General features: G+C 42.6%; 1 protein-coding gene across 8 annotated transcripts in view; it reads left to right on the forward strand.

The window, feature by feature from the left end:
- Positions 1-27,965, forward strand: part of AFF2 (ALF transcription elongation factor 2) — a 538,050-nt gene extending 510,085 nt beyond the window's left edge. For all 8 annotated transcript variants that reach the window (XM_061135862.1, XM_061135864.1, XM_061135865.1 and 5 more), the window contains 5 exons: positions 3,281-3,352; positions 4,977-5,070; positions 7,807-7,859; positions 13,849-14,039; positions 18,281-27,965. In XM_061135862.1, coding sequence (XP_060991845.1) covers positions 3,281-3,352; positions 4,977-5,070; positions 7,807-7,859; positions 13,849-14,039; positions 18,281-18,402 — 532 coding nt within the window. In that variant the 3' untranslated portion in view covers positions 18,403-27,965. The remainder of the gene's footprint in view (positions 1-3,280; positions 3,353-4,976; positions 5,071-7,806; positions 7,860-13,848; positions 14,040-18,280) is intronic.
- The last annotated feature ends 31 nt before the right edge of the window (positions 27,966-27,996 follow it).

The following is a 27,996-nucleotide window of genomic DNA, read 5'->3' on the forward strand; positions in this document are numbered from 1 at the left end:
TGGCTCGATTAACTGATAATGCCAGGCCTGCTTTTTATTGTGTTCTTGCATCTGCAATAAACCATTACAAATCTGAAGACACTTGTACCTAAACCTTCAGACAGGCATCAGACTGAAGCATGCATATTTTCTGAGGAAAGCACTTGAAAAGATCAAAAGAATGAGAACCATTATAAAGAAGATGAAGAAAAAAAAAAAAAACTATGATTACATAGACTCATAAGATTTAGCTAAAGCCACTGAAGTAGGGAAAGGATGAGGAAAGTTCCAGCCTTGCTCTGCCAGGCCAGACAGCCATCTTTGGTTTTCACTGCTCTGACAAGCATATAAAGTATCTCTCAGACTTACTTTATGTGAAAGCTGCCACCGCCATTTGTAGCTTTTAAGGGGAAATTGATTTCTCAGTGTCTATCCAAGGATGCCTGCAATTTTCAAAGATGTACAGGATGAAAATCCTGGCAAAAAATGAGGAATCAAAATGGAGGGGAAACTTTAATGAATAAACAAGGAGGAAAGCTTCACCTTCTATTCATCCCCAATGCAATTTAAGGCACTTTTAAATTGACAAGGAAATGTAAAAATGTTGGCAGAGGCTTCCCTTGTAGCTCAGTTGGTAAAAGAATCTGCGTGCAATGTAGGAGTCCTGGTTTCGATTCCTGGGTTGGGAAGATCCCGTGAAGAAGGGCATGGCAACCCACTCCAGTATTCTTGCCTGGAGAATCCCAGGGACAGAGGAGCCTGGCGGGCTACAGTCCATGGGATCACAAGAGTCGGGCACGACTTAACCACTAAACCACAATGTTAGCACACACACAAAATTATGGTGAACTGAACCTCTTCCATGCTGATGGGGGGAATGGAAATTGATCCTTGTAAATTGAGGGCAATTTGGCATTGTGTAGGAAAACCTATACAAGTGAGCATTCATATCTTTGAAGCCACTAATTCTAGAAATCTGAACTTCCTGTACTGAAGAAAAGAATTGTAAGAGGAGAATGAGTTATCCATAGAGTGTTCAGTTTGGCCTGTGTTATAGCACCCAATTTGAAGCAAAGCAAATCATCGATAACAGAAGGGTAATTAACTACCTCACAGTACTCTCAACAGAATAATTTGTAGCCATTGAAATGCAGCAGTGATGGAGACCATGTAGCTGCACGAAAATGTTTATAATATGAATTATAGACTCAGTACATTTCTGACCACGAAAAGCATGTTTCTGCATGTGGATCAACTTGGAAGGGAAAAAAGATCATAACTGAAATTGGGGGTGAAGTTATGGGTGGTGTATACACACACACACACACACACACACACACACACAGTCACACATATTTTTCTTACACATGCACTCAGAATAGAAAAGCAAAACCTCACATTTCATTTTTGGTAAAAATACAATGTGAATCACTGAGTAATATTTATTTCCTTTAGAAAACACTTCTTTTCCCTTTATTATTTACAATTTCTTTTCTTTTTCTCTAAGTATTTTTTTTCCCATGATATGATAGTTTACTCCCCCCATAGGGTATATTTTCAGTGGAACCTGGTAAAACTCGATGGATAGTTTAGAGATATTCACTTTAAAGTCAGTATTTTGAAAATATCTTTTCAGATCATTGTAGATTCCCATGCAGTTGTAAGAAACGATACAGAAAGTTCACATGTCCCTCTCCCCCCATCTCCTCCCATGGTACTATCCAGCATAGCTCTAGTCCAAGATCACGGAGGACACAGACATTGATACAGTCCATCCACCTTTCTCAGATGTCATCAGGCCTTTTTTCCCAAATTTCACCAGTTCTATGTGCAATCCTTTATGTGCCCTCTCTATATATAGAATGATATATTTTCTGCCTAGTGTATGTGTGTGTATTTGTTTCTGCCTAGTGTATGTGTTTTCTTTGGAGAGAAATTTCAGTTGGGAATAAAATGAACTAAGGCAACTAAGTCTTCTTGCCCATGTAAGCAATTGGAACTCCACTGTCAAGGCATTTCAACAGTGGCTGCAATTAGAGGGTGACAATAATAAGAACATAGTTTTTAGTAGCATGTTTTATGTTGAAGAGATTTTTATTATACTCTCCTTAATGGTAGAGCACCCTATGTTTTTCAGTGAAGTAATTTCAGTGAAGGTTGCTCTGAGCCTTGGGAATCTTCAGTAGAAATACACTTGTGAAAACAAGTGGGGTATCACAATGACTGACATTTAAGTGATCCAGCTGTCAAACACAGATTTATGACATCACAAAAACCCTTTTTACTTAATATGGCAACAACAGGAGGGACCCACAGCAAGTGCATGAGTTCTTTTGTCAGAAAATGTTCATTGGACAGAACTGGGGCAGTAGAAGGGAGAGCAGGGCAATAGGGGGCATGGTGTTCTGAGGAGGCTGCTGAAAATGTGGGCTCACCAATGCCTTGTCATGATGGAGAGCTAGTCCAGGCTGCCTGAACATCTTCAGCTTCCTTCTGCAACAGTGAACTCTGCTACTTATTCCACCACAAGTTCCTGTGAAATTGCATTAAAGCTCAGACAATGATTTTATGCAATGAATTGATTTTCAAGAGTCTAAATGCCCAGAATTGAATGTGCTCAGCTCAAAGAACAAAAATGGGAACTACTCAACCTTTGATTGCCCTGGTGTGGAACAGTAACTATTAAAGAGAATGGAAAGACAAAATATGCAAGCACCATAAATTAGGGGTGCTCAGACCTTCACCTGCTGTGAAATTGACTGCCCTTAAAAAAAAAAAAAAAAAACCACTTCCTACAGGAATATAGTCCACACCTGAGCCATTAGAAAAGCCCTTTATAACCATGTTGGAGGCCTCCCCATGCTCGTGTCAGACATCATTGTGTGATTGTTTACCTCAGGTGTCAAAAACTCAACTGAGACTGACGTTTGTGTCCACCTCTCATGGAAAGCCAATAGTGTTGTTTAGCTGGAGTATTCTTAGAAACGGTATTTTTCCAGCATTTATACACAGGTGAAACCCACAGTAATTCCACAGCACTGTTCTAGAACATGGGCTCTAAATATAACTGGCTTCTCCAAAGCAAGCTTCCATTGGTCACACCAGTGCTATTGTGACATACTTGTGGTCATCATTTTGTGCATGTTTTCAGGAAAGCACACTTTTGCCAACATGGCCTTCTCATTCCTCCTGTCAGAGTCAATGTGGGCCTAGCTCATTCGAGTGATGACAACACCAATGGTGTTGGGGCTTTCTGAAGGGTCAGACAGATTCCATTTGAGCTTGTCCTTTTTCTTCAAAGGTATGCCATGAGGCTGAAGAATTTTGCAAGCCCCCTGGCTTCAGATGGGGACAAAAAGCTGGCCGTACTATGGTAAGTCTCATGAAGGTGACCAGGAAATAGCTGAAATGTCACAAAAAGATTTTAAAACTCAATTTAAGCTGCTTAAGTCATTATTCCTGTTTTCCACTAAACTCTAAAAAATTAACTAATGGATTTCTTCAGTTGCTGACTAAACATCTACTCTCCACATTTATACTCTTATCAAGATGGAATTTTAATGCTTATCCTTTCTTTTTAAAAAAATAAAGCCACATAAATTTATTTTCTTGCAGTTCTGAAGGTCAGAAGTCTGAAGTGTGTTTCACTAGGCTAAAATCAGGGCATCAACATGGCTGCTTTCCTCCCAGAGGCTCTAGGGAGAATCCACTTCTGCCTTTTCCAGCTTCTAGAGGAGGTCTGCATTCCTGGGCTTAGGGCCTCTTCCTCCATCAAGAAGTCAGCAATGTATCTTAACATATCTCCCTGACTTTGACCTTCTGCCTCCTTTTTCCATCTTTTGTGAACTCTCTTTTTCTTTTTTTTTAAATGTTATTGAAATATAATTGATGTACACTGGTGTGTTAATTTCTAGTGTACAGGAAAGTGACAGTTCAGTTCAGTTCCATAGCTCAGTTGTGTCCAACTCTTTGTGACCCCGTGGACTGCAGCATGCCTGGATTCCTTGTCCAACACCAACTCCCAGAGCTTGTTCAAACTCATGTCCATCGAGTCAGTGATGCCATCCAACCATCTCATCCTCTGTCATCCCCTTCTCATCCTGCCTTCAATCTTTTCCAGCATCAGGGTCTTTTCTAAGGAGTCAGTTCTTCGGATCAGGTGGCCAAAGTTTTGGAGTTTCAACTTCAGCATCAGTCCTTCCAATGAATATTCAAGACTGATTTCCTTTAGGATTGACGGGTTTGAGTCCTTGCAGTCTAAGGGACTCTCAAGAGTCTTCTCCAACACCACAGTTCAAAAACATCAATTCTCCAGCACTCAACTTTCTTTATGGTCCAACTCTCACATCAATATATAGCTACTGGAAAAAACACAGTTTGACTAAATGGACCTTTGTCAACAAAGTAATGTCTCTGCTTTTTAATATGCTGTCTAGGTTTGTCTTAGCTTTTCTTCCAAGGAGCAAGTGTCTTTAATTTCATGACTGCAGTCACCATCTGCAGTGATTTTGGAGCCCAAGCAAATGAAATCTCTCACTGTTTTCATTGTTTCCCCATCTATTTGCCATGAAGTGATGGGACCAGGTGCCATGATCTTAGTTTTCTGAATGTTGAGTTTTAAGCCAACTTTTTCACTCTCCTCTTTCACTTTCATCAAGAGGCTCTTTAGTTCTTCTTCACTTTCTGCCCTAAGGGTGGTGTCATCTGTGTATCTGAGGTTATTTATATTTCTCCTGCAATCTGGATTCCAGCTTGTGTGACTCAGTTATACATATATATTCTCTTTCATATTCTTTTCCATTATGGTTTATGGTTTATCACATGATGTTGAATATAGTTCCCTGTACTATGCTTATTCCTTGATTTTAAAAAATTTTCTTTTTTTCACTTATGTTCCTCAGTAACCATAAGAGAGGAGCTGCAGATGGGAGTTGTATTTTAGTGAATAGGTCTGAGGAAGTGTTGGCATTAATGTGCTTCTTTCCTCATCATCACAGCTACCGATGCCTTTCACTTCTCTACCTGAGGATGTTCAAACTGAAGAAGGACCACGCCATGAAGTACTCCAGATCACTGATGGAATATTTTAAGGTAATCCTTATTTTGTGTAATTTATAGGTCCCGGGTGATTAAATTACTAATGAGACATGGCAGGCATGTTATGAAATGTCACGGTTGTCACTACTGAAGGCTGAACTTTCTGCATCCTGGCTGGCCATGGCCATCTCACCTCTCCTTTGGAGCTCAGCAGAGAGCTTGGGTTTGATCCAGTTCCAGGGAGAGAAGGTACCATAGTTCAATCCCCTGATGATGCTCGAGTGAACAAGTGGCCCTGGGCACCTTCCTGGGTCCAGTCAGGATGGTGATCCCTTCTGCCTGCACTGTGGACTGCCTGCAGAACATGGCTCATGTTACATGAGATGCCAGCCTAGAAGTTTCTCAGCAATGAGAGAAGTCACCCAGCCACCCTGGGCTCTGAGGGCACAGCCACACCCCCAGGGGCCCTTTGGCCATGGGGAGTGTTGAAGACGGTGGTTGTAGTTGAAGACAACTGATAACTTTGGCTGTCAAAATAAACCAACAATAAATAAATAAACTCATCCTCTAGGGAGCTGGTATTTTTGATTTGCAAGAAAAATGAAATATTTGAACCACAAGATGCAATGCCAAGATGTGGGAACGAGCCCAGATAAAAACGGCAAGCCTGGAGCTGGGCCTGGCAACCGTGCCGGGTGTCATTGGCTGAGGCTCCATGGACCTTCCGCTGCTCCCTTCCACCCATCAGTGCTGATCGTGTGTTAGAGTTGAGGGCTCAAGGTTGCTGTTGGGGAGGTCTTGAAATAAAAGGATAATTTTATTTATTTAGTCATATTATTCTTTGCCAAGTGCGTCAGCTGACATGGCTCAGTTGCATCAAAGCAGTTGTTTGAAATGAATCAAATCCTGACCTTACCTCAGACATTCAAAGCCAGTGGGTAGGGGTGCACGATTATGTGAGAATACCCATTAAGTTGGGAAAAGAGTAGCTCTCATGTGGTGTGGCCATCATAAAGCTGGTGCTTGTGAATGCAGTCAAATGCAGCAGCTGCCCATGGCCATGTGTCTACAAGTCTCCACCTTGGCTCTGCAAGGTGTCTTGATGCTGGTGGTCTGGTACAGGTCCTAAGAATGGGCATTTTGAACAAGTCCCTGGGCGATAATGATGCTGGTCCTGTGGGGCACTCTGAGCCACAGCCCTAGCCTCCATTCTCTGCAGCTTGTCCTGCACAGTTTTCAGTGCATTGCAAAATACCAAACAGACGTTAAGTAACTCACTCCTCTGGCAGAGCGATGAGCTTCTTTGAGGTTCAGAACAGGAAGCTCCCACCTGCTGAGGTCATTCTAACCAGCTGATCGTTGTTCTAGTGAGGTGGTGCTGAATATCAGGATTTCCCATGCTCCACAAGTGTACAGCCATGAAAACAGAGGAGGCCCATTCTTTTCTTAAAATGGATTGTGTTGAAGTGTAGTTGATATACAGTGTTGTGTTAATTTCTACTGTACAGCAAAGTGATTCAGTTATACACATATATACATTTTTTTCATGTTCTTTTTCCATTCTGGTTTATAGGAGGATGTTGAATGTAGTTTCCTGTGCTAAACAGTAGGACCTTGTTGTTTATCCATCCTATTTATAATAGTTTACCTCTGCTAATTCCAAACTCTTATTCCTTCTCTTCCCCAACTCCCTCCCCCTTGACAACCACAAGTCTATTCTCTATGTCTGTGAGTCTATTTCTAGTCCTTAGATATGTTCACTTGTGTCATTTTAGATTCCACATATAAGAGATGTGATATGGTGTTTGTTTTTCTCTTTCTGACTTACTTCACTTAGTATGATGTTGATCCCTAGGTCCATCCATGTTGCTGCCAATGGCTGAGTCATAATTTATTGTATATATGTACCACATCTTCTTTATTCATTCCTCTGTCAATGAACATTTAGGTGTGCTTCCATGTCTTGACTACTGCAAATAGTGCTGCTGTGAATATAGGGATGCATGTATCTTTTCAAATTAGATGTTTTTCCTGATATATGCCCCAAAATGGGATTTCTGGATCATATGGCCATTCTATTCTTAGTTTTTTTGAGGCACCTCCATACTGTTCTCCATAGTGGCTGCACCAATTTACATTTCCACCAGTGGTGTAGGAGGGTTCCCTTTTCAAGGAGGCCCATTCTTTAAACCGGCCCATCAGAGGGAAAAGAATGTTTAGCATTCCATGGCGGGGCAGCGCTGGGCCGGTTACACTCCTCAACAGGGAAAACCATCAGCCATGAGGATATGCATGTGATGATAGCAAATCCAGGTGATATGCAGACACACACACAAAGGCTTCTTGGTTCTGGCCAGTTCCTGGGATTTTAGAAATGAGAAGCCAATGTGCATCCCAGGGAAAAAGTTTGCAACTGGAGCTAAAGGTGAAAAGCTTGTCTGTACTCTGAAGAGCTTGTTTTGCAGAATAAATTTCAGATGAGGATAATTAAACCACTTCTTGGAGAACTGAGTCTGATTTCACTGGGCCTTTTAGTATATAAGATCTTTCATCAAGTGACTTTCATGGTCCTGATTGGAGCCCACTAATTATCCTAACCAGCTATTTTCATCGAGTGTGCGTCGTGGTGTGCTGACGTGCACATACATCCCAGCTCTGCTAACGAAACAGGAGGCATCCCAAAATGCTGCAATCAATATTAATGTACTCTAAATCACACTTCCATCTGTTTCTGAATTAATAAAACACAAAATAGATGTCCTCATTTCCCTCTCTGTTTCTCTCTTTTAGCAAAATGCTTCAAAAGTCGCTCAGATACCATCTCCATGGGTAGGCAATGGAAAGTAAGTATCTTCTGAAAATTGCTTTTTCATGAAAATTAGTGATTGAATAGACCCCAAATATTTGGTATTGACAAGCCGGACACAAAGGTTAATTCTGAGATTACAGTAATTTGGGTGCACACAGAATTCTAGGCTGGTTTCCGCTAATGGCAGGGCAGAAAAGTTTAACATGATGTGATCCCAAATTTCTTTCACTATTTGATCTTTAAGCCAAATGACGGCCATAAAAATATCAGTTAATGAGATGGCAAGCACCATGCCATTTCAGGGAGGCAGGGTAGAGTTACCTCCACTGCAGTGATTTTTCAATGATTCACTCAGTAATGAAAGACCAATGAAATATTCATTGATATATGGTAAGTGCTTTAATAAAACCAAAGGCATAATAGTGCTGAAAATGTGAAGGCACTTCGTCAGCCAATTATCTGAGCCTTCATGATGATTTTTATATTAATACTAAAATACCCTGCCCTAAAATATAAAAGCATCTACTATACTGCCGGCCTGAGGCTCAATGAACTCACCCACTCCACAGCTGTCCTTAGAGCCATATTTGCTTGGAGCAGCTCAGCCCTCCAGGAGCAGAATGGGAGCTGGTAAACCAGTTCACCCAGGCCCAAGGCTGCCCTCAGTTCCCAGGATGAAACTGAGAGAGCCCCTTCTCTCTGCAATGAAAGGCCAGACCCAATGACTTTGGAGCCTCCTCTGAAGAGAGGTTCCTTTTCAGAGGGCAATTCAGAATCCTAGTTCTGTCTCAGCCCTGAGCTAGCTTTGTGCCCACACTTACCTGCCTGAGCATTCGTTTCTCCTCTGAGTCCAATACCTCTCTGACCACTGCAAGCCCACTTCCCACCAGTAGATGTATTCTTTTGAAAAGAGCTGCTTTTCCCCCCATTTTTCACCACTTCAAAATTCTTATGTCTCTGATCAAAACACTTTCTTGAACAGTGAAATAGTCTCCTTTGCCGCTTTATAAATACCTACAAAGCACACTCCCAAAAGAGTGAGACTGTGAGCTCTAAGATCTTAAAAAACATTCAGAATGAGGGGACAGATCCATTAAAAACTATGCGCCAACTCAATTACTGTATTGAAAGGAAGTACCGTTTAAATTGTTGAATTAGGTCTCTCTCTTATATTGACGGACAAAAGCGAGACCACAGGCCCAGAGAAAGCTGTTTTCTCTGAACATGGAGTAAAGCAAGGGCAAATTCAGGTAAGCACCCATTCAAGAATCACTGGGAAAAAGTTTTTTAATTCTCCAACGAAAAACTCAAACACATTCTAAGCTTGTGAAGTCACATTGAAAACCTCCTGAAATGATTTTTTAAAGCAGCTTCTGTCTGAAGAAAGCACACTCCCTTTGGTAGGTCAGAGAGCTTTTGAATGAGGCAACTCAAAACGGTTGCCCAGGGGTTACAGCCCATTCATTCAGCACATACTTTGGGTGCATTTCCCTATGAGAGGCTGGGGACACACTGAATGCCATAGGCTCCCTGTACTCCAGAAGCACGTGGTCCAGTGGCAGGAGGGGACAGATCTGAACAAAGTTCTGTGGACACCCAAGAAAAAGAGAGCTTGGGCCTCCCTGGGTGGCCAGGGAGGGCTTCTTTGCCTGCTAGCAACACTATAGCCTGCATTCCCCAGTGAATGAGGATGGTTGGCCCCACACCAGACCTCTCATGATCCTTCCAGAAGAAGCCTCCCCTGACCCTGACTGTGAAGACAGTGCAAAGAATAAGTTGGAAGGAGAAGAAAAACCTACTCGAGATAGAGCAGGGGTCAGCAAATCTTTGCTGCAGAGGGCCAGATAATACACATTTGGGGCTTTGCCAGTCCAGACAAAAACTGAGGTTGTTATGTAAAAAGAATATGAGAGAAAACAAGTTTCCACAAAAATCTTACTGATGAAATTCTGAATATAATAGCAGTTTTATAATACAAGTCTGTTAAGGAGAAGAAAGGAGTTTTACAAAATTAGAATTTTGTGCTCTTGGGGTTCAAATGTAGTGTTCTCATTCATCAAACTGATTGCATATGTTCATCTTCTCAAAACATTTGTAGCTCACAGGCCATGCAGAAACAGGGGGTGCACCAGAGCTTTCAGTCCCAATAGAGAGTCATGGTAATCACATCTTGGAGATGCTAAAAAAGGGAGGGGCAGCAGTCTCAGATGTCACCCAGAGAGAATAAAAAAGAAGGCTATGGAAGGAGGAAAGAACAAGGCCATTTGGGGCCTTTAGAAGAGCTGTTTCAGTATACTGGAGGCCTTGGGTGCTATATAGAAAGGGTTGGAAGAGAAGAGATGTCCATTGTTGGGGACATTGACCAATAAAAGGACTGCAAAGAGTTTGGTTGCCACTGGAGGGAACATTTCTATCAAGCAAAACTTCTCCCCAAACTTAGGGAGGGCTATGCCTGTGCAAACATGGGAAGAGCCCAGGGAGAGTGGTAGGAACAAGCCAACGTGGACTCAAGGGTGAGGCTCGAGGTGGACACCCACATCAAGGGAAGCTTAGTAGAGGGAAGGTAGGACATGGAGGTAAGTTGGTGGAATGGAAGGAAAATGGACTTTGCAGGAAAACAGACCTTTCAAATACCAGCTCTTTGACCATCTGCTGTGTGGCTCTCAAAAAAGGAACTGATCTTTTCTGAGCCCTCTTGTCATCTGTGAAACAGTGGCAGCAGAAACTCACCCACAGAGTTGTCATGAGGCTTAGAGATAATAATAATCAGTGAAGCCCAGAACACCATGCTTGGTGCACAGCAACTTTAACAAATAACAGTTGCTGCCACTGCCATGTTTTGTTATCATTATTACCTTTTTAAGTTGGAAAATATAAGTGATCTTGCCCCTAGAACTCCCACAGCTCTTGGTCTACACATCACTTTTGGCACTTATCCTAGTTTGCCAGAAATTAATGGATTCTTCTCCCCTTTAGACTGTTTGCTCTTTTCAATAAGGAATTGCTCATTCTTTTATTCATCAAAGATTTATTGCCTGCCTACTGTGTGTGAGACACTCTGCCAGGCACTTTACCAAAGTATTTATCCCCTATCTGTATGCTGCTCTACATTATTTTTCTTCCCTCTCCAGAGCACCTCATATGTAGTGGATACCATATAATAACAGAGGGATCACTGGAAGGCAATCTATCCACTTGTCTAACTGGTATTAAGTACATGTTATGTATACCAGGCACTGTTCTACATGCTGGGAATGGCACTGGATGAAATAGACAGGGATCCCTGTCTATTTCACATTCTTTTGGAAGAGAAAGACAGTAGAAAAAGAATGCATATGCTAAATGATAAATGCCATAGAGGAAATTAAAACAAGGAAGGGGGATAGAAAGGGCTGCTTGGCTTGGGGGAGGAGGATCTTCAATAGGGACACTAGGGAAGGATGATGAGAGAATGAGCTATGCAGATCCCTGGTGGAAGTGCATTCCAAGTAGCCAGACACCACCACCTTCTTAGATAGGGGCGTGGCTAGTGACTACCAGGGGCAGCAGGGGACTAGTGTGGCTGGGAGGCAAGAGAGGATAGTGGGGATCTAGAGTGCTCATGCTGTGGGTGGTGGAAGCCTGTGCTGGTGTGTGCACACTTATGGCCATGTGCCGTAGACATGAAGAAAAGCATAAGATCTGAAGCAGATCCACAGAGCGCGAACTCAAGAATGAAACCCCAGCTGTGGGGAGAGCCAAGATGGAGCTGAAGGCACACTAAGAGAAGTACTGCAACAGCCCTTCCGGCCAGAGGAGCACTGTCTTAGGCAGGCTTTGACTGGTGGATTTCACGTGTATGATGTGGTGTTCTGGGAGTTCAGGCATGCTCTGCCAAATCAGCTCACGGAGCCTCATATCAGGTCAGTCATGACCAAAGGCAAACCATGCCCTCATTCTCCTCGCCTCCACCATGGATTATTTAAAATAAAGCACCAAGTGGAAGGGAATGAAAGCCCCTCAATAGCTCCTCAGTGTTATAAACTGAAAAGGCCTTTTCAGGAAATATGAGGTAAACAGAGGCGATGTGTTTCCCCTTGGGATTTCTGGGCATGATTGAAAATCACTGAATCCAGCCTTTTCTTGCAGTCCATGAAGGCTCCTGAGGGGCTCAGGAGCCCCAGGCTGGAGTCTCAGTGCCTGGGATTCCAGAACTTTTCAAGCACCACATGGTCCCCGTTTCAACATTTGTGACACTGACACCTTTATAATCTTCTCTAGAGATTACAAATGAGGACGTTTTCCTTTCTTGCTGTAAATTGACATTTAAGGATTAATGACCACCACTGGGGTGGGGACAGGGGAGAGATTAGATAATAGCATTTCTAACCTGCCATGAAAAAAAAATCCAGCATTCACTGCTTTTATGTTAACCTTCTGTGCCCAGGTCCCTGAGTTTAATGATCCCTCTGACCACACCCTACCTTGAAAATAAATCTTTACATCAAGAAGTATCACATATCTCAGAAGTTATAAACAGAGCAGGCAAACCTTCACACCCTCTTACATCACACAAGTGCAGAGCAATTATGGGGATTCACTTTACCCCTCATACTAGAACATACCAGAAGATATACTCTGTTTGTAGACGTGGACCAAAGCTCTCATGAGGCACAGCCTATGTGAATCTCAGGTGACCGTATCAGTTCAATTGCTCCCAGATTGAGTCATCCCCACTTCATCATTTTGGTACATGGGGATAGCTGTTCCCCCAAATCCTCTATGGGTGCCTGTCAGGGTGCACATGTGTCCTAGGAGCAGGGGTTGGCTCTGAGGAATACAGCCACACTGGAATGTAGTTGGCAACAAGTGGCTGGTAAAGGGGAGGGAGAGTGAGAGAAGGTTCCTGATGATGGGAGGAGTGTGTTGGGAGGAAGAAAGAGTCCCAGAAACAGCTTTCGCCCATTTCTGTTATTCCCCCAAATGTTCAATCATAATAAAGTGTGCATTTTACTGGGCATTCAAAGCCTGGCTTTGAAGGAAGATGGAGAGAACAGAGATGTGTATTGACCTGGCTCGTAGGCACAGGCCTTTGGGACTGTCCATGACCTAAGTCCTCGCCCTCCATGCAAAGTGCAGCCAGCAGCTGACTTCTTGTTACTGATATTAAATAATTAAACAAAAATATACCTCCAAACATTGATACTGCCCAAAGTAGGAATTCCCAAGACATTTCTTTATAACCCAGTGTGCAGGTGAACTGTCAGCAATTAACACCCATCCTGTAGCAGGTCTTAAAGAATCCTAAAGTGATATTCAGAATCTTACTTATTTCCAACTTCCCTACTACTGCTCCTTGGGGGCCTTTTAAGGATCATATTTTGCTTATTGTGGTGACTGTATTTGGAGCCAACTGTCACCGTGGTTTCCACAAAACATTTTGATAAGAGACCAATATAGCACATCAAATTTTTCTAAGTGCCAGTATCCATTCTGGCAGCAGGTAGAGAAAGCATCCTAACTGAGCTGATTCTTTCTTTGGAACATCAGAAGACTTGTTATATGTATTCAAAGTAAGAGCTACATTTGTGGGTAGAATTAATGCCAGAGAAAGATTCACCCAGTTCTCTCTCTGGTATTTTAAAACAAAGTAGCAATATGCATGGAGTCATCAGTGGTTGCCAAAGTCAGTCAGACTTCTGTGTTTAAAGTTAGAAAAGGAGAAGGATGGCTCTTTCTACAGCCTGGCACTGTAGCCCTGGGTGGGTTGGTTTGATGAGGCCGGAACAGTGGGGAGGGGGTGATAATAAGCTCTTTATATACTGAGGTCTCTGGAGAAAACTACTGTGTGGGTGAAAGCTGTAAGATGTCCTCTGAGAAGAGTCGGTGGGATGCGAGAGCAAGCTTCATAGCTATTCACCATGCCAAACCTCACTGTGGCAAATCACTTCCTCAAAAGGTCCCAGTATGATGAGGGAGGGCTAAAATGCTATTGTCACTCTCCCCTAACAGCCTAACAAGGCCTGTCTCTTCCCATCCCCCAGGAACACTCCGTCCCCAGTGTCTCTCAACAACGTCTCTCCCATCAATGCAATGGGGAACTGTAACAACGGCCCAGTTACCATCCCACAGCGCATTCACCACATGGCAGCCAGCCATGTCAACATCACGAGCAACGTGTTACGGGGCTACGAACACTGGGACATGGCTGACAAACTGACAAGAGAGAACAAAGGTATGCTGGTCTGTTCAACTGGTTGCTCACGGGCTGTGGTGGATTCAACCTGCTTTGAAGGGCTTGAGTTTCTCATGATGACCTTCTCTTTCTGTTGGTCTAATTTCTAAGGCTAGATGAGGGAAGAGGGGGTGAGATCAGGGTCGACTCAGTGACCAGTTTTTGTGAAGAGAGTGAAAATATCTAGAATCAAGTTCTCCTTTAAAACTTAAAGTAACATGAATTATGATGTATTGTCAAATGTCTTCTTCAGATTTTCACTCAATGATAAGGATCAACATAGAGAAACAGAGCAAAGCAAAAAAGAATGATTTGTAAATTAATTGGGATCAAGATACTATTGGCTTTTTTTTTAAGAGAAGTGAGGTTGCACCACGGCCTTCTACCTTCATTATATTCATCAGCTCCAGGGACTTCCCTGGTGGTCCAGTGGTTGAGACTCTGAGCTTCCAATGCAGGGGGCCCAGCTTCAATCCCTGGTCAGGGAACTAGATCCCACATGCTGCATGGCACAGCCAAAATATATTTTTAAAAAATTATTGAAGATAATAATCATCAGTTCCAGGGCACTTGATAATGTGGTTTGCATTCAGAAACCAGAGTCAAGGGTCAGCTAGTGTTTTTCACTCACTGACACTTGGGACGAAGGATCAGGGCCCCATTCGTGAGAACACATGACGTTTGCTACAAAATAAATGCAGGGGGGACCCTGCTTCACAAGAGGGTGAGTCAGTGGTCCTCCACCATTCATGCTGCATCTGTGACCCTAGCTGCCATCCAAGTTCACCCTGAAGTCTCACTATCTTAATGAAGATAGGAAGTTCAAAGAAACCATACTTTGGCCCTAGCCATTCAGTGGACTTTGATGATTCTGGAGCAGCAGTTAGCGAAAGACCCACGGTAGTTAAAGTGGGGACAGATGTGGGTCTTTCAGATCAGATTGTGAAGAGGTGACCTGAGTTTTAGAGCAGCAGAAACATCTGGCCAGATACAGGCAAAAATTCATGGCCCACGCGCACTGGTGGCTCCTGCCGGGACATGACATGGAGTAGGCTTAGGTCCCGGGAAGTAACAGGGATTTCATGGAATCAGGCTGGGGCTGCAGGCCACTGAGATGCAGAGGGAAGTTCCTTTGAGTTACTGGCCCCTCCTTCTGGCTGTATCTCTACTGCAGGATCACTCAGCAGGCAGGGAAACAGTCCCATGGAACTAGAAAGGGTGCAGATTTTGAAGCCTAATCATTTAAGTTTGAATCGTGTCAGTTACTGGCTGGGTGACCTAAGACAGTTACTGAAATCTGTGAGCTACTCCCTAGCTTCCATTTCTATAATGGATATAATGAAGACAGGATGACAATGAAACTACCCACAAGGGTGATAAGAGATGGATGGAATAAAACAAGATGTGTCAGTCACCTAGCATAAAATATCAGGTGCAAGGTAGAAATCCTACAAATATTTATTTCTCTTTCCTTATTCCATATGATGACATATAATTCAGATTCTGTGGCTATCAAAGCATATTCCATAATTTGCGACTTCAACCCTCGACTCAGCTATTAACACTGACTCCTGGGGTTATTTGCATGTGTTGGTTCTATGTGTTCATGCAGCAATTTTTATATGTCAGGCACTGTACTCTTTGTTTTATCATTTGTCATCTCATTTATCCCCATTTCCTAGATGTAGAAACTGAGGCTCGGTGAGGTTCAGAAATTCACCTATGATATCACAGCTCATTAAACTGTCAGATTTCAGAGTCTGAACTGTTAACCTACAGGATGCACTGCCCACCTAGAGGGCAGAATTAATAATGCATCCTCAGAAACCTTCAGTGAGTTCTCAGTTATCTGAGTAAGAGACAGTTCTTAACTTGTCCATTTTCCTTCAGCTTCTGGAAATCAAGACAACTGGCCCAGACAGGCAGGCCAATCCTTGAGTTCTAGAATTAATCATGAAGGCATAAGCATCTCAAGTCTTGCCTAGCTTATCTGCCTCCACTCTTCTCTGTCTTATGTTGTACTGGTAACTGGAGGGCAGTTCAGTATTTATGGATTTCCTTCATAATTGCATACATTTTCAAATCTGGTAAAGTAACTCCTTCTAACTTTACTGCAGAACTTTCCAGGAGCACTGTAGTGGCTGGGCTGATGTTTGAGTGAGATGGTACTCATCTTGTCCTCAGCACCTGTGTCAGGGAGTTGTTCAAGTCCCTGCCTACTACTGAGTCAACATGACTCTATCACTCCACCAGTAGAAATGCACTGCACCCCACCGGTGTGGTACAGAGGCTGTTCAGGGACCTGGACAGAGGACCTAGTTTGGAATCTTCTGTTTGCAGCCTTGAGTTTCACACACTTTGTCATTTCTGAGCTGCTCAGAGTGAGGGACTCTTCCCATATCTGTCTTGTCTCCATAGATATGGGGAAACTGAGGTGCTTCCCTTTTGAGTGAAACTCTCCCTCCTTCCAGAGACCACCATGTATGTGCACCTTTCCCCACCCAGTCATGCAATGGAAATGGCTGAGGTTGGCTGTTCCAGTGGAAGGTCTCCACCCCTGCCCCCTGTCTGCCTGCCTGTATAGCTGCAGATGGCTCATTGCAGAAGATGGGCCAATAGGGCTGATTCTGCCCTCTGGCCTTTGTTCTAGAAGTCCAGTTCTTTATCTTCCCAGCTGCCGACTTGAAGCACTTATTAAAATGGTGACCTGGGTACCTAGTTAAGAATGCCACCGCAGGCTGTGTGCTGAATACCCAAGGGACATCTCATTAACATTCATTCGACAGCGACTGGGTCCTTTAACATCTTCCTTAATATTGTATTACAGAAGAAAGTATTTTCAATGCCCAAAATAATTCACTCCTTTATCAGCAGAAATTACTTTTATTGCATAGTACAGGTTAAACAGTATTACATAATCAAATGAACCTGATACATGGAGAAGGAGCCCATATGTTATATATAACATGAAAAATCAATGCATTGTTTAGTGAAACACCATCTGCTGAGCAATCAAGCACACATAACCCATGCATGGCAATTGCTTTACAAGAAGGCAGGAGAGCATCCCAACCACTTGAGGGTAGTCTCCAACACCTCCTCCCTCTCCCTCCGCAAAGATACCTCACCCCCAGCCAACAGAGGAGCCATTTTGTCATGGACAAGAGCCTGCTTCTCATGGAGATCGATACAGTGCCAGTCCAATCAATTCAGACATACAAAGGGGAAGCCTAGCTGGTTTCTGAACATCAAAGAATTTTTCTGATATACTCCCCCGACCCTATCCCAAAACAGACAGTCTGAGACTCTGGTCCCACTGCTTAGTGGGGAGGGGGCGGTGGGGGGGAGGGCTCAGTGTTGTTCCTTGCCTGAGTCAGCTGGCGGGGAATCAGCAAGGCAGTCTTACCATCCATGTCCCAGGGGGCCGGGGGATGTGCTGTGTGACAGATCCTTACAGGTTATTTTCCTTCCCTAAAGGAATAAGACGAACCAAGTCAGATGCCTCCTAGACAGTGACTTGGCCTTAGATACCGATGGTGCTAACGGCGGTCCAGGCTCACTGGTTATATCTACATCAAGCCAAGAAACATCAGTGAAGTCATTTCATTTAGACAAAAAGAAAAGAGAGTATTTTCAATTGCATAACACACAGAATGAGAAACAGCTTGGTATCATATACCATTTTGTGTATAAAGACTCCTTTCTAACTATAAATTTATAATATATAAAAATATAAATTTAATATTTTATAAAATATATTTGATACACAACTTTATGTGTAGATTTATAAATATATGTTTCTATAAACATATATGTAAATATATAGGCAAATATATTTTATGTGTAATATATGCATATTGTGATATATGTGTGTGTGTATCTCATAAACCTCCACAGGATTGTAATATACTTTTAGAGGTCACAGTCTAAGAAAATGTATAGTAATTAGAAAAAAACTTACTATGAATTAACAGATTTGAGTGAATTTGTGTTTTCTTAATCACAGTGATACAGACATGATTTATGCTATGGAGTTTGGGGAGCTAATAAAAGATTAAAACCATAGTGCTTAATATCCATAAGAAGTTCGGATCACCTTGTAGGTACTCTGGAAATTGATGTCTAATGAATGAATGAATGAATGAACCAAGAATAACTCATCCAATGCCCGTGTGCTCGGGGTGCTGCTTATGGCCCTACTGTCATTTAAAGGCCTGACTAAGGTCTGCTCTGATTTTCAGAATTCTTTGGCGATCTGGACACATTGATGGGGCCCCTGACGCAGCACAGCAGCATGACCAATCTCGTCCGCTACGTTCGCCAGGGACTGTGCTGGCTGCGCATCGATGCCCACTTGTTGTAGTGGCTGCACCCCCATCTCCAGCCTTGCCACCCACCACGCTACCTCTACCAGAGCGCCGATGGGCACTGGTGGAACTCCACTCATTTGGGAAAGTTCTCTTTGATTATGGTTGTTTTGATGCTTCTTTTGATATCTGTGAAACACAGAAGTCATTGTAAGTGGACACTACACCTTGAGAGCAGTGTATCTTTTATCACTTAGTCATTTTTCTGTATTTTCTATGCATTTCACAGATCCCACCATCCTTTTGTGCTTGATGGAATGACAGTCCCTACAGTATTTTTTTAGGCCCACACTACCCAAAAGAAAGAATGGAAAGCAATTGTGAGAACAGGTTCCTGAGAAGTGAAACAAAATGTCATATATATATATGTGTGTGTGTGTGTGTGTGTGTGTGTGCGCGCATGTGTGTTTATGTGTGTGTGTGTGTATATATATATATATATATGTCATATGTCATGTATATGTCTATGTATGAACGCAGACACAGAGAACCTGCAAAGATTCAAATTTTCAGCAGTAGCCATTCCCCAAACTGTGCTGTTCTGTCCAGATAAGAACGTATTTCAGAATCCTTTGTTAAACTTTTGTGATTCCCACAGACTCAGTTTTCAGATGAGAATTTTCATTGTTGAAATCCACTGGTTAGATGTTTTAGCAATATTGGAAAGTTAAGAGTGTTAAGAAAATTCATGAGCACAGCAATGCCACTCTGGAACAGTACTCTGGAATGCAGCCAGAGGACTTTTTAGTTAGTATCCCTTTCCTGAATCCCTATTTGAAAAATGTCAAGGATGAGAAGGAGTGGCAACATTTATATCAACAACTTTAAGGCATCAGCTGGCATAAGTCGTTTTGAACTCCATGATTTGAAGCGTAAATCCTCACCCGTGATTCTCTTTGTGTAAAGCTCTCCTTTGAAGGGCAGTTCAGTGGCGCATGCCCTAGTAGCCTAGATGGTACAACCCAGTTTAGAGATGAGAGATGAGAGGACTCTGGCAACTGTCCAGGGAATGCACACTCTGCCTCTTTTGCAGTTGATTGGTGGGTCCATAACTGGCAGGACTTTTTTTTTTTTTTTAACTGTGTTTTACTCGAATCTCTGGAAACCAAAGTTAAGTTCTCACTACTAGAAGTAGTCATATACAGTTTGCTTCCTAATGGCTTTAAAATATGGACTTCCCCAATTATTATCACATTTGCTATTTTACAGAATTTCTTTTTGACTTCTTTCTGTTTTCTTCTAACTTTCTCTTCCTTTTTCTTTTGTTTCTTTTGATTTTGGCTCGTTAGCTTTTGACTGAAATACAATCACTGATTTTATTCAAGTCTATATTATCTTGAATCATTTCCATGAAAATCCCAATGAAAACTCCAAACTCTCTAAGTTGTAGCTAGTTTTTTAACAAAAAATGAGTTGGGGTAGTGCTTCACCCTAGGGTGGTTTTAAAAGAACTCTGAAGGTGGGGAACAGTTCCGTTGATTTGGAGATATTTCAGAGTCACTTGAAACTATCCCCACCCCTTTTGATCCTCTGCATTCATTTTGTGTCCCTAAAAATCACAATGTAAATATCATCTTTGGCGTTCCAACCCACTAGAAGAATCCCTCACACGTGGTAAAAACTATCCGTACATTAGTTAGTTCCTTGTAATTACCTGCCGGTATCTAATTCCATGTAGCCTTTCATCAGCTGAGTTATTGGATTCTTTTCACTGAGTTATGACCAGATAAATAATAGATACATGCCCATAAAAGATGCAATCTTGTATGATTTTTGAAAGCAAGTCATGCAAGTGATAGGAACGACAAAGGATCCCCTCTACACTCTCACTGTCAAGGTTAGCTATTATCCCCAGTTGCAAAAGAGCCAGACTTGAGCTCTACTCTGGTCATCTTTGAGCTGAAGGCCCTTTGTGGTATCATAAGGGCTGTGGACGTTGTTCTCCAGTGGCTGAGGCCACGTTGTGAAGATGACAGCTGGGAGCATCCAAGCAGCTGACCCAGCACTTTTCATGCCCCCAGTGTGGTTGAGCTGGACGTTGGCAATTTCAGCATCAACCCTAACACACACAGACACACACTGACTAATGCAACCCAAGAGAAATCTTTTCTGAACCTCTTAAGTGAGGAACATGATCCTATGAACGACTCCAAATACCCAAAGTGGGTGTCACTTACACAGATGAAGCTGATGACTCTGCAGTGACTCAAGGTCTCTGTTTGTTTCCCACGGCTTACCAGGTGGAGTGCCTGACTATGACTATATGATGAAGCCCACTGGTCTGACTTGTATGTTCAACCTAGACCACGATCCTAGCCCATCATGGATTTATGAGTAGATTCTTCTTGAAATTCAACCTCCAGGAACTAGACATTAAAATGTAGGGACAGTTTCCTGGGGATACAAGTATATTGCCTCATGAATGAAAGACTCGTATCTCTAGTTTCAGTGAGTCGTTCTATCTACCTGACACACGACAGAGAGACAGCAGAGCAGCCTGCTTGCTGCCTGATGTGTCACCTCTGGTGGCTGAGTGTAAAGTGTGTCCAGATCAGCAGCACGATGATCAAATCTGACAGGCGAGCCTGGGATCACCACCTGATTATTTAGCAGACCCATTTGTAAAGCAGCTTAGAAACCAATTAAACATGGAGGATGAATTGCCTTCCTCTCCCTGGAGATGAGACATCTTTCAGTTTCCTGATTAAGGATTGTTGCTGTTTTCTAGGCACTCTATTCATCACGTTGTAAATGGTGATGTGTGTCATAGGTGTGCAGCATTTTGAGGGACTGAAATAATATTTTGTCAAGTAAATCTCTTCAGTGTACCAGTTTGTGGGAGGGATATGAGACATGTGGATGGTGGTGAGAGGTCCTGCCTCAGACTGTGATGGAGGCTTGATGAGACACATCTCACAGTAAACACATGGAGTTAGGGTCATGGGCAAAGAAATGGGCAGCTCCACCGAGCGAGCAAGTTCACAAAAGGATCTCAGCCCTGCAAACAGGACCCACATAGGGCCACCACTATGCCTTCACTTGTCACCCAAGCTCCAACCACAGAGAGTTTGACAAGTTTGTGTTATGATATTGGCTTGGCTTTGTATTTTAATTAACCTTGGATTTTTTAGTGGTTTTGTCATATTACTGTCTGAGTTCAGTAGGTAGGATTAATTTGAAAAGAGTATACTAGTGTGGTCCTCGGGGTAGAATTTAGCCGTGAGCATGTTGTTAGCCAGCCTGTAGACTGTTACTTACTTAATAATCTCATTGGGAAAATACTAGTAGTTTTCTATTTGGATGACAGAATTGGAAAAGCAGATTAGCTGCTGCTAACTTTTCAAAGACTTGAGGTTGGGATGCCTTTTTTTCCATGCAATGACATTAAATGATTCAAATCTCTGGTCAATAATCAAGTTGCTCAATTTGAAACCATTGGCTAAAATGCCTTTTGTTGACTTTCCAAATGGATGAATTTTCCTTTGGACAACACCTTACTAGGTGCATTGGACTGGGTCTTCATTGGGAAGATACTTGTCCTCTCAATATCCTTCTCAAAGTTATCTAATCTGGATTGTGTTTTATTGAAATTTGCATCCCAGAGGTTGAAGTTGGAAAATGAAGTTGGAAAGCATTTCTGAAGGCAGAATCGATGTAGATGTGGGCGTAGAGCCCTTACATATTTCACAATAGACATGATAAAATTCACCTGCATGAGCTGGCAGGTGGGAGACACCAAACTGGATCACTGGGTAGGACTACTCAGTAAGGCAACGAACTGCTTGCTTAGAGAAGCATCACCCTCCCCATTGAGAAAATGTGTGGCGAGACACTAGCGCTACACAACATTGAATGGATGGGTCAATTCCATGTCCCCAGATGCAGTTCTGTGGGGAAAAAATATGGAGCCCGTTGTCGCTCGCTCTATTGTGCGACTGGCGGACTAAATTCTTCTTCGTCGTCGTTATCGTTGTCGTTGTTGTTGTTGTTGCTGTCGTTCTCATTTCCACTCGCACAGCCTTATTCTCATAATGAAACTCTGATTCATTTGCTCTTTGGTGTTCGCAAACTCCAACAACAGAACTGGCATCTGTGTATTGATAATCAGCAATGACCCTGGCAGGAGGCTAATCAGACAGGCTGGTCTCAGACATCAATCCTACCATCTGAATATTTTCAGGGAAAGAAAAAGTATGAATTCCCTTTCTGTTCTCCTCCTCACAAGCCTAGAAGCCCCCTTTCCCAAGAGCATCATGTTTCCCTCTGTAATCCATCAACTCAAAGGAAATTGCATTGTGGGGAGGGCTGCAGGGGTGGAGTGGGGATTAGAGGGTAGGGAAGCCCTTCCAGGCCAGGCTGCAGTTCTTGCCCCTTTCTGCTTCTGATCTGAGATGGTAATGACTCCATCAGGCTCACCATGTGCTTAGGGGACACAGAACTACCGTTCCGATCCATGATCAATCATCGTTCTTCTAAGAGATTGGAGCTTTGCTGTTTCATTAACTGTGCAGTGTAGACTAATGGTGTTTAATAAAAATCGTTCAAACTTTCAAACTCTTTTGCCAGTGACCTCAATTTTGTTGGCTCTTCGATTTGTACCAGACTTTGAGGAGGGAAGGGGGAACACAGGAAGCCTGCTGCCAGGACCCTGGCTCAATGCAGTGGGGAGCACCCCCCAGGGCCCACCAGCAGTTGCTGGTCAGGAGCCACATGTAGACCAACTGGCAACCCTCGTGAAGAAAGAACGTCCCTGTGGATGCTTGTAGCTGGGGCTAGCATGCTCCTACTGAGAGTATCATTATTCTCCAGCCTCTGCAGCGTGAAGCCAGCTGCCGGATCAGGTGCTTAATCAGAACTGCAACCTGTTCAGTTCTGGCCTGCATCAACCCTGTATCTCTGAATAGGGGAAACATCTCAGAGCCTAAGGCCCAGCAGGGTGCACAAGGCCAGCCAAATGCCCCCCCAGATGCCGGTGCCCTTCTGTGGTTCTGTAGTACTTGTGACATCAGTGGGAGAGAAGCCCTTAGGCAGGAAGCAGCCTTGGGGAAACCCCCAAAGAGGCTGAATTGGTAACATGTTGCCCAGATCCAGAGTTAGCTTCTCCTTTGGTCTGTTCAACATGCTACCAGTGATCCATTGCTTAAACATTTAACAAGCTCTCTGAGAACAGAAAGCAGTTGATTTGTAGCATTTGCTAATCACCGTGGTGTAACTGCTCCCACCATAGCCTATTTCCAGCCACATCACTGAACACAGAGTTGGAAAGAGATAGATACAAAGTTGGGAGACCAGGCAAACAAACTCAGACGCAGGACTGATTGCAGCCAGTCAAAGGGGCTCGGAGTTCACACTTACGTTCTGTGCGTGCAAACACACACTTTAATAATGACAAACTATTACATCATTTTCAAATATGGGTCAATCTTCTAGAAAATGTAGATAGTCTATGATGAGACCCTGGAGGTGTGGGTTTTAAGCTGGAAGGAATGAAGCCCTCTTGAGCCCAAAGCACAGATGCATTGGCCCAAGTATGTGGGTCATCTCCACATCTGCAAGGTAAAATGGAAGTGAAATAAGTGCTTAGAAAACTCTCATGGTTGGTTAAAAATAAGGATAGGTGAGTATTATTATTATTTTATTATCATCATTTTATTATTATTAAAATGCCCAAGTAGTACTTTAAACTTGTAAATGTCACTTGGATAAATGATTTACTATTGCTTCTATTAATGACAGTCTTCATCTAGTTAGGAAACATTAGGCCCTCTGTGGAGAATAGAACAATTTAAAATGCACTGTGTTGTTTTCTTACTATATGGAAACTCAGTAATTCTCCCATCTCCCTGTTGTTGTTCAGAAGGTTTTTGCTTTTGCTATTAGTAATTGAAGTTATTTAGCTTATGTTTTAATTTTAAAGTACCTATTTACTAACCTTGCTCTGAAATCAAACTAAAATGTCTCCTGGATCAGTTCCATGATTAATATTTAGAAATTATCATCCAAAGCAAAACAATTCCCTTTTCTACCCAATATAAAGAAAGCAGTGTCATTAACAAGAAGACATAAAGTGCAGTGTATTTTTCTAAGACAACGAGGTTTTTGTTAAAAACACACACAAAAAATCTTTTTTTTTTTTTCAAATTAGACCTCATCATAAATCAACTGAGAGTAGAACAAAAAGTCTCAAAGGACCTGTTCTCCTGGTCCCATGAATCTTCTACAATTAATAAGAGGTTTGTATCTGGAAAGGTTGAAGAACTTGCTGTAAAATCCTATTTTTCTTTAAACATTTCCATGTTCTGTCTGGGCCTGTGTCCACAGTCAAGTGTTAGCCCTGAAGGATATCCGTATCTTTTATGCATTCTTTCCGGCCCCTCTCTATCTCCCTTGCCTCTGCAGTTCTTTCTGTGACCAGCATGATAACATAGTTGAGCAGGGGGTTCTTCAAGCCCCTCATGGTATTCCTGCAACATTTGTCCTGACTGGGTATGGTCCCATCTGGGTCTGGTTAATTGCTATCACACTCACACGGGGACTTGGCGTCCCCCAAGGCCATGGACCAGTTTGCATGGAGACAGAGAGCTAGAAATGTCTTCATCATCATCTGGTGATTTTCTATTTTAAAACCATCCTCATGAATCAATCATATCACCCACAAATATTACAAATGAGATTGATTCTGCCTCAAGATAATTTGTCAAATAGTTTTCTTCCTGAATGACTCTACTATCTGGGTATTTTTAGAAAGGGAAACATCTGAGATGAAATCCCCCACATTTGTTCAATTCCGCAAATGGCTGTTTTTATTCCTATTTTCCTCAGAATAAATAATGCTTCTGAAGATGGTTTGATATAGTGTTGTCTTTGGATAAAATAAACCCTTTAAAAGTGAGCCTGGTGGAGCTACCATGCTCAGAATGCCCCTGGGGATCAGAAGATCCCTCAGATTCTTCCCCTAAGCACACCTGATGGTCTGACTGCCATATCCATAGGCTCCTCCAAGAAGAGACTGGTTTCTGTTCTGTTCTGTGCTGGTGGTCGTGGTGGCTGTGGCTGTTGCTTGTCTCTTTCTGTCTTGCTTATCTGGCTCTGGCTTTCACTTCCCTGCTTGGGCTCTTTCTGTCTCTAAATAAATGAATAGTTGAATTGAATGTGAACTTCTGAACTGTAACTTGTTCTTTCTTTTAAGACATAACAGATTAATAAAAATAGGTGTGTTCTGATTTCAAACATGCCACCTGGAGAGGCATGCTGTATTCTGAAACCATGATATTATAACAACTGCATTATCATATGGCAGTATAAATACTCGTCTGTTGAATTCATTTGTCCGGTTGTAGAACTTTGTGGAGCAGTGTTTTGACCTTGACGATGTCATTTTGGAGCAAGTGCAGTGGCTGCAGGCAGATGAGACACTTTACATCAGGATTTTTCAATGAACTTTAGCTGGAGGCCTGGCGATGGCAAACATTTTCAGATGTTGCTGTAACCATGATAAATGTGAAGCACAAATTTCTGTTCCAGAAATTTCCCAGAACTCTTCAGTCAAAGTGGTTTTATTTTAGGTTCATCTTTTTCTTTTTTTTCTTTCTCTTTTTCCTTTTTTTTTTTTTTTGAAGGGGTTTGTTATTATTGACTGAAGAAATATTTTGACTGTAATGTGTATTTCTCCTGTCTTTCCCTCTCTTTCTCTCTCCCCTCTCCCCTTCTTAAAATATTTAAATCTGGAGTCTTTTGCAAATCTGCATTAGATCAGGCCAGGAATGAAGTCTGAGTCTAAGCAGACATTGATGGGTTTTCAAAGAGGAATGTTCCTTATCCCTGTGGCCCTTCCATGCTCCACACTGAAGAACCGAAGGGCACTTTTCTTACATCGTTTGAGACCTAATGCAGTTTAACAAATGACTCCATGTGTTTTTCCAGTAGTCATTTGACTGAGACTTGAAAAATACCCCCAAGACTTACCAGGGGTGTCTTCTGCCTGGTCTACAGCGTGTGTGTTTGCTTTGTATCTTAGAGGCATATCCCTGTCTTGTGTGCTCATTTGAAGTATCTCCTCACATTCACATTAGTCTGTATATAAGAATCAGAGAGATAATCCCCTCACATGTTGTAAATGAAAATGTGACTCTATAGAACTTTCTCTCCTTCTTGAAAATAAAAAGACATTTTCATGCATATTTTAAACAGAAAGTTTGTATATTTAAGTGTCATGGAAATATTTATTGAGTAACCAGGATACAAAAGGGAATTTAATTGTCATCATATGCTTTGTGTGTGTGATGGCGGGGTCGGGGGGGGCCGCTCGCCAGCACTGTGTCACTGGACAATTGTGGCTAGCCAGAGTTGCCCACGTAGAACATGTCATCTGTGTCTCTGTGTGTGTACGCACACACGTGCAACATGTCTGGCTTGCTGTTCTTCATGGGATTTTAGCTTTTCCTTCTTGAAAAACATGGTTGTACAGTTCCAGGAAGGCCATGGCTCCATTGCTGTGTGAAGGCTATTTGAAATATAAACTCTTCTCCCCATGGAAACTATTATCACGGTGTTATGGCTCAACTGCATGGATTCCATTGGCCTTTGTGAGGGAAAAAAGTGAAAGTGAAAGTCATTCAGTCCTGTCTGACTCTTTGAGACCCCATGGACTGTAGCCTGCCAGGCTTCTCTGTCGATGGAATTTCCCAGGCAAGAATGCTGGAGTGGGTTGCCATTTCCTCCTGCAGGGGATCTTCTCAACCCAGGGATCAAACCCACATCTCCCCATCTCATGCGTTACCATCCAAACCACTAGGGAAGCTCAAGAGGCTCTGTTCAAATCCAGCTAAGTTTCCAAGAGAAAAACCATAGGCCGAGATACACAGGGAGGCAGAAAGATGGAGGCTGCGGCATTTGAGATGAGTTGAGCCCTTAAGGTTGGCATGAACTTGCCCTTGAGCTGCAGCTCAAGTCCCTGAGGCTAGTGTCCTGGCCTGGGCTCCCTCCGTGTCAGTAGATGAACAGAACCATCATAAATAGCCTGGCCTGGTTCCTGAGAGGTCCTGCCCCTAGTGGAAGACCCTTTTCACACTGGGGGCACCCCAAGTGGCCATGGAAATTTGATGATCATTCACAAAGCACCTCCTTTGTTTTACCAAAATCCAATTCAGCTTTTGAACCACTTTTTCTTGGGTGCAGATTTCTAATATTCATACTCATTGCAGATTCACTGACTGTCACTGTTCTTAACAAGCATGCTCATCTCATCAGAATTTCAGTTAGTTCCGATGTTCTGTATCGACTAAGGTAACTGTTCAAACATCAAGCAATGAATGAAATGGTACCTGGTTCCTCAAAACTGGTTTCATGTGCTTTACGTGAAGGAAACTGTATCTGCCTGTGTTGCTTTGCATTTCAAATGTGTGGCGGCACAAGCATTTTGTTGGTGCTTTGTTCTCAGTACAGTAACTCTGTGTACAAACGTTTTCATGTAGTTTTGTTGTTTTCCAACACGATGTCTCTGTAAAAATTATATTGGTTAAGCTGGCGCGTTGGTTTCTCTCATAGAAGCATTAACTATACTGCCAATGCATTGAATTATTGAAAAATGA

This window comes from Dama dama, chromosome X (genome assembly GCF_033118175.1).
Source record: "Dama dama isolate Ldn47 chromosome X, ASM3311817v1, whole genome shotgun sequence".
NCBI classification, from domain to species: Eukaryota; Metazoa; Chordata; class Mammalia; order Artiodactyla; family Cervidae; genus Dama; species Dama dama.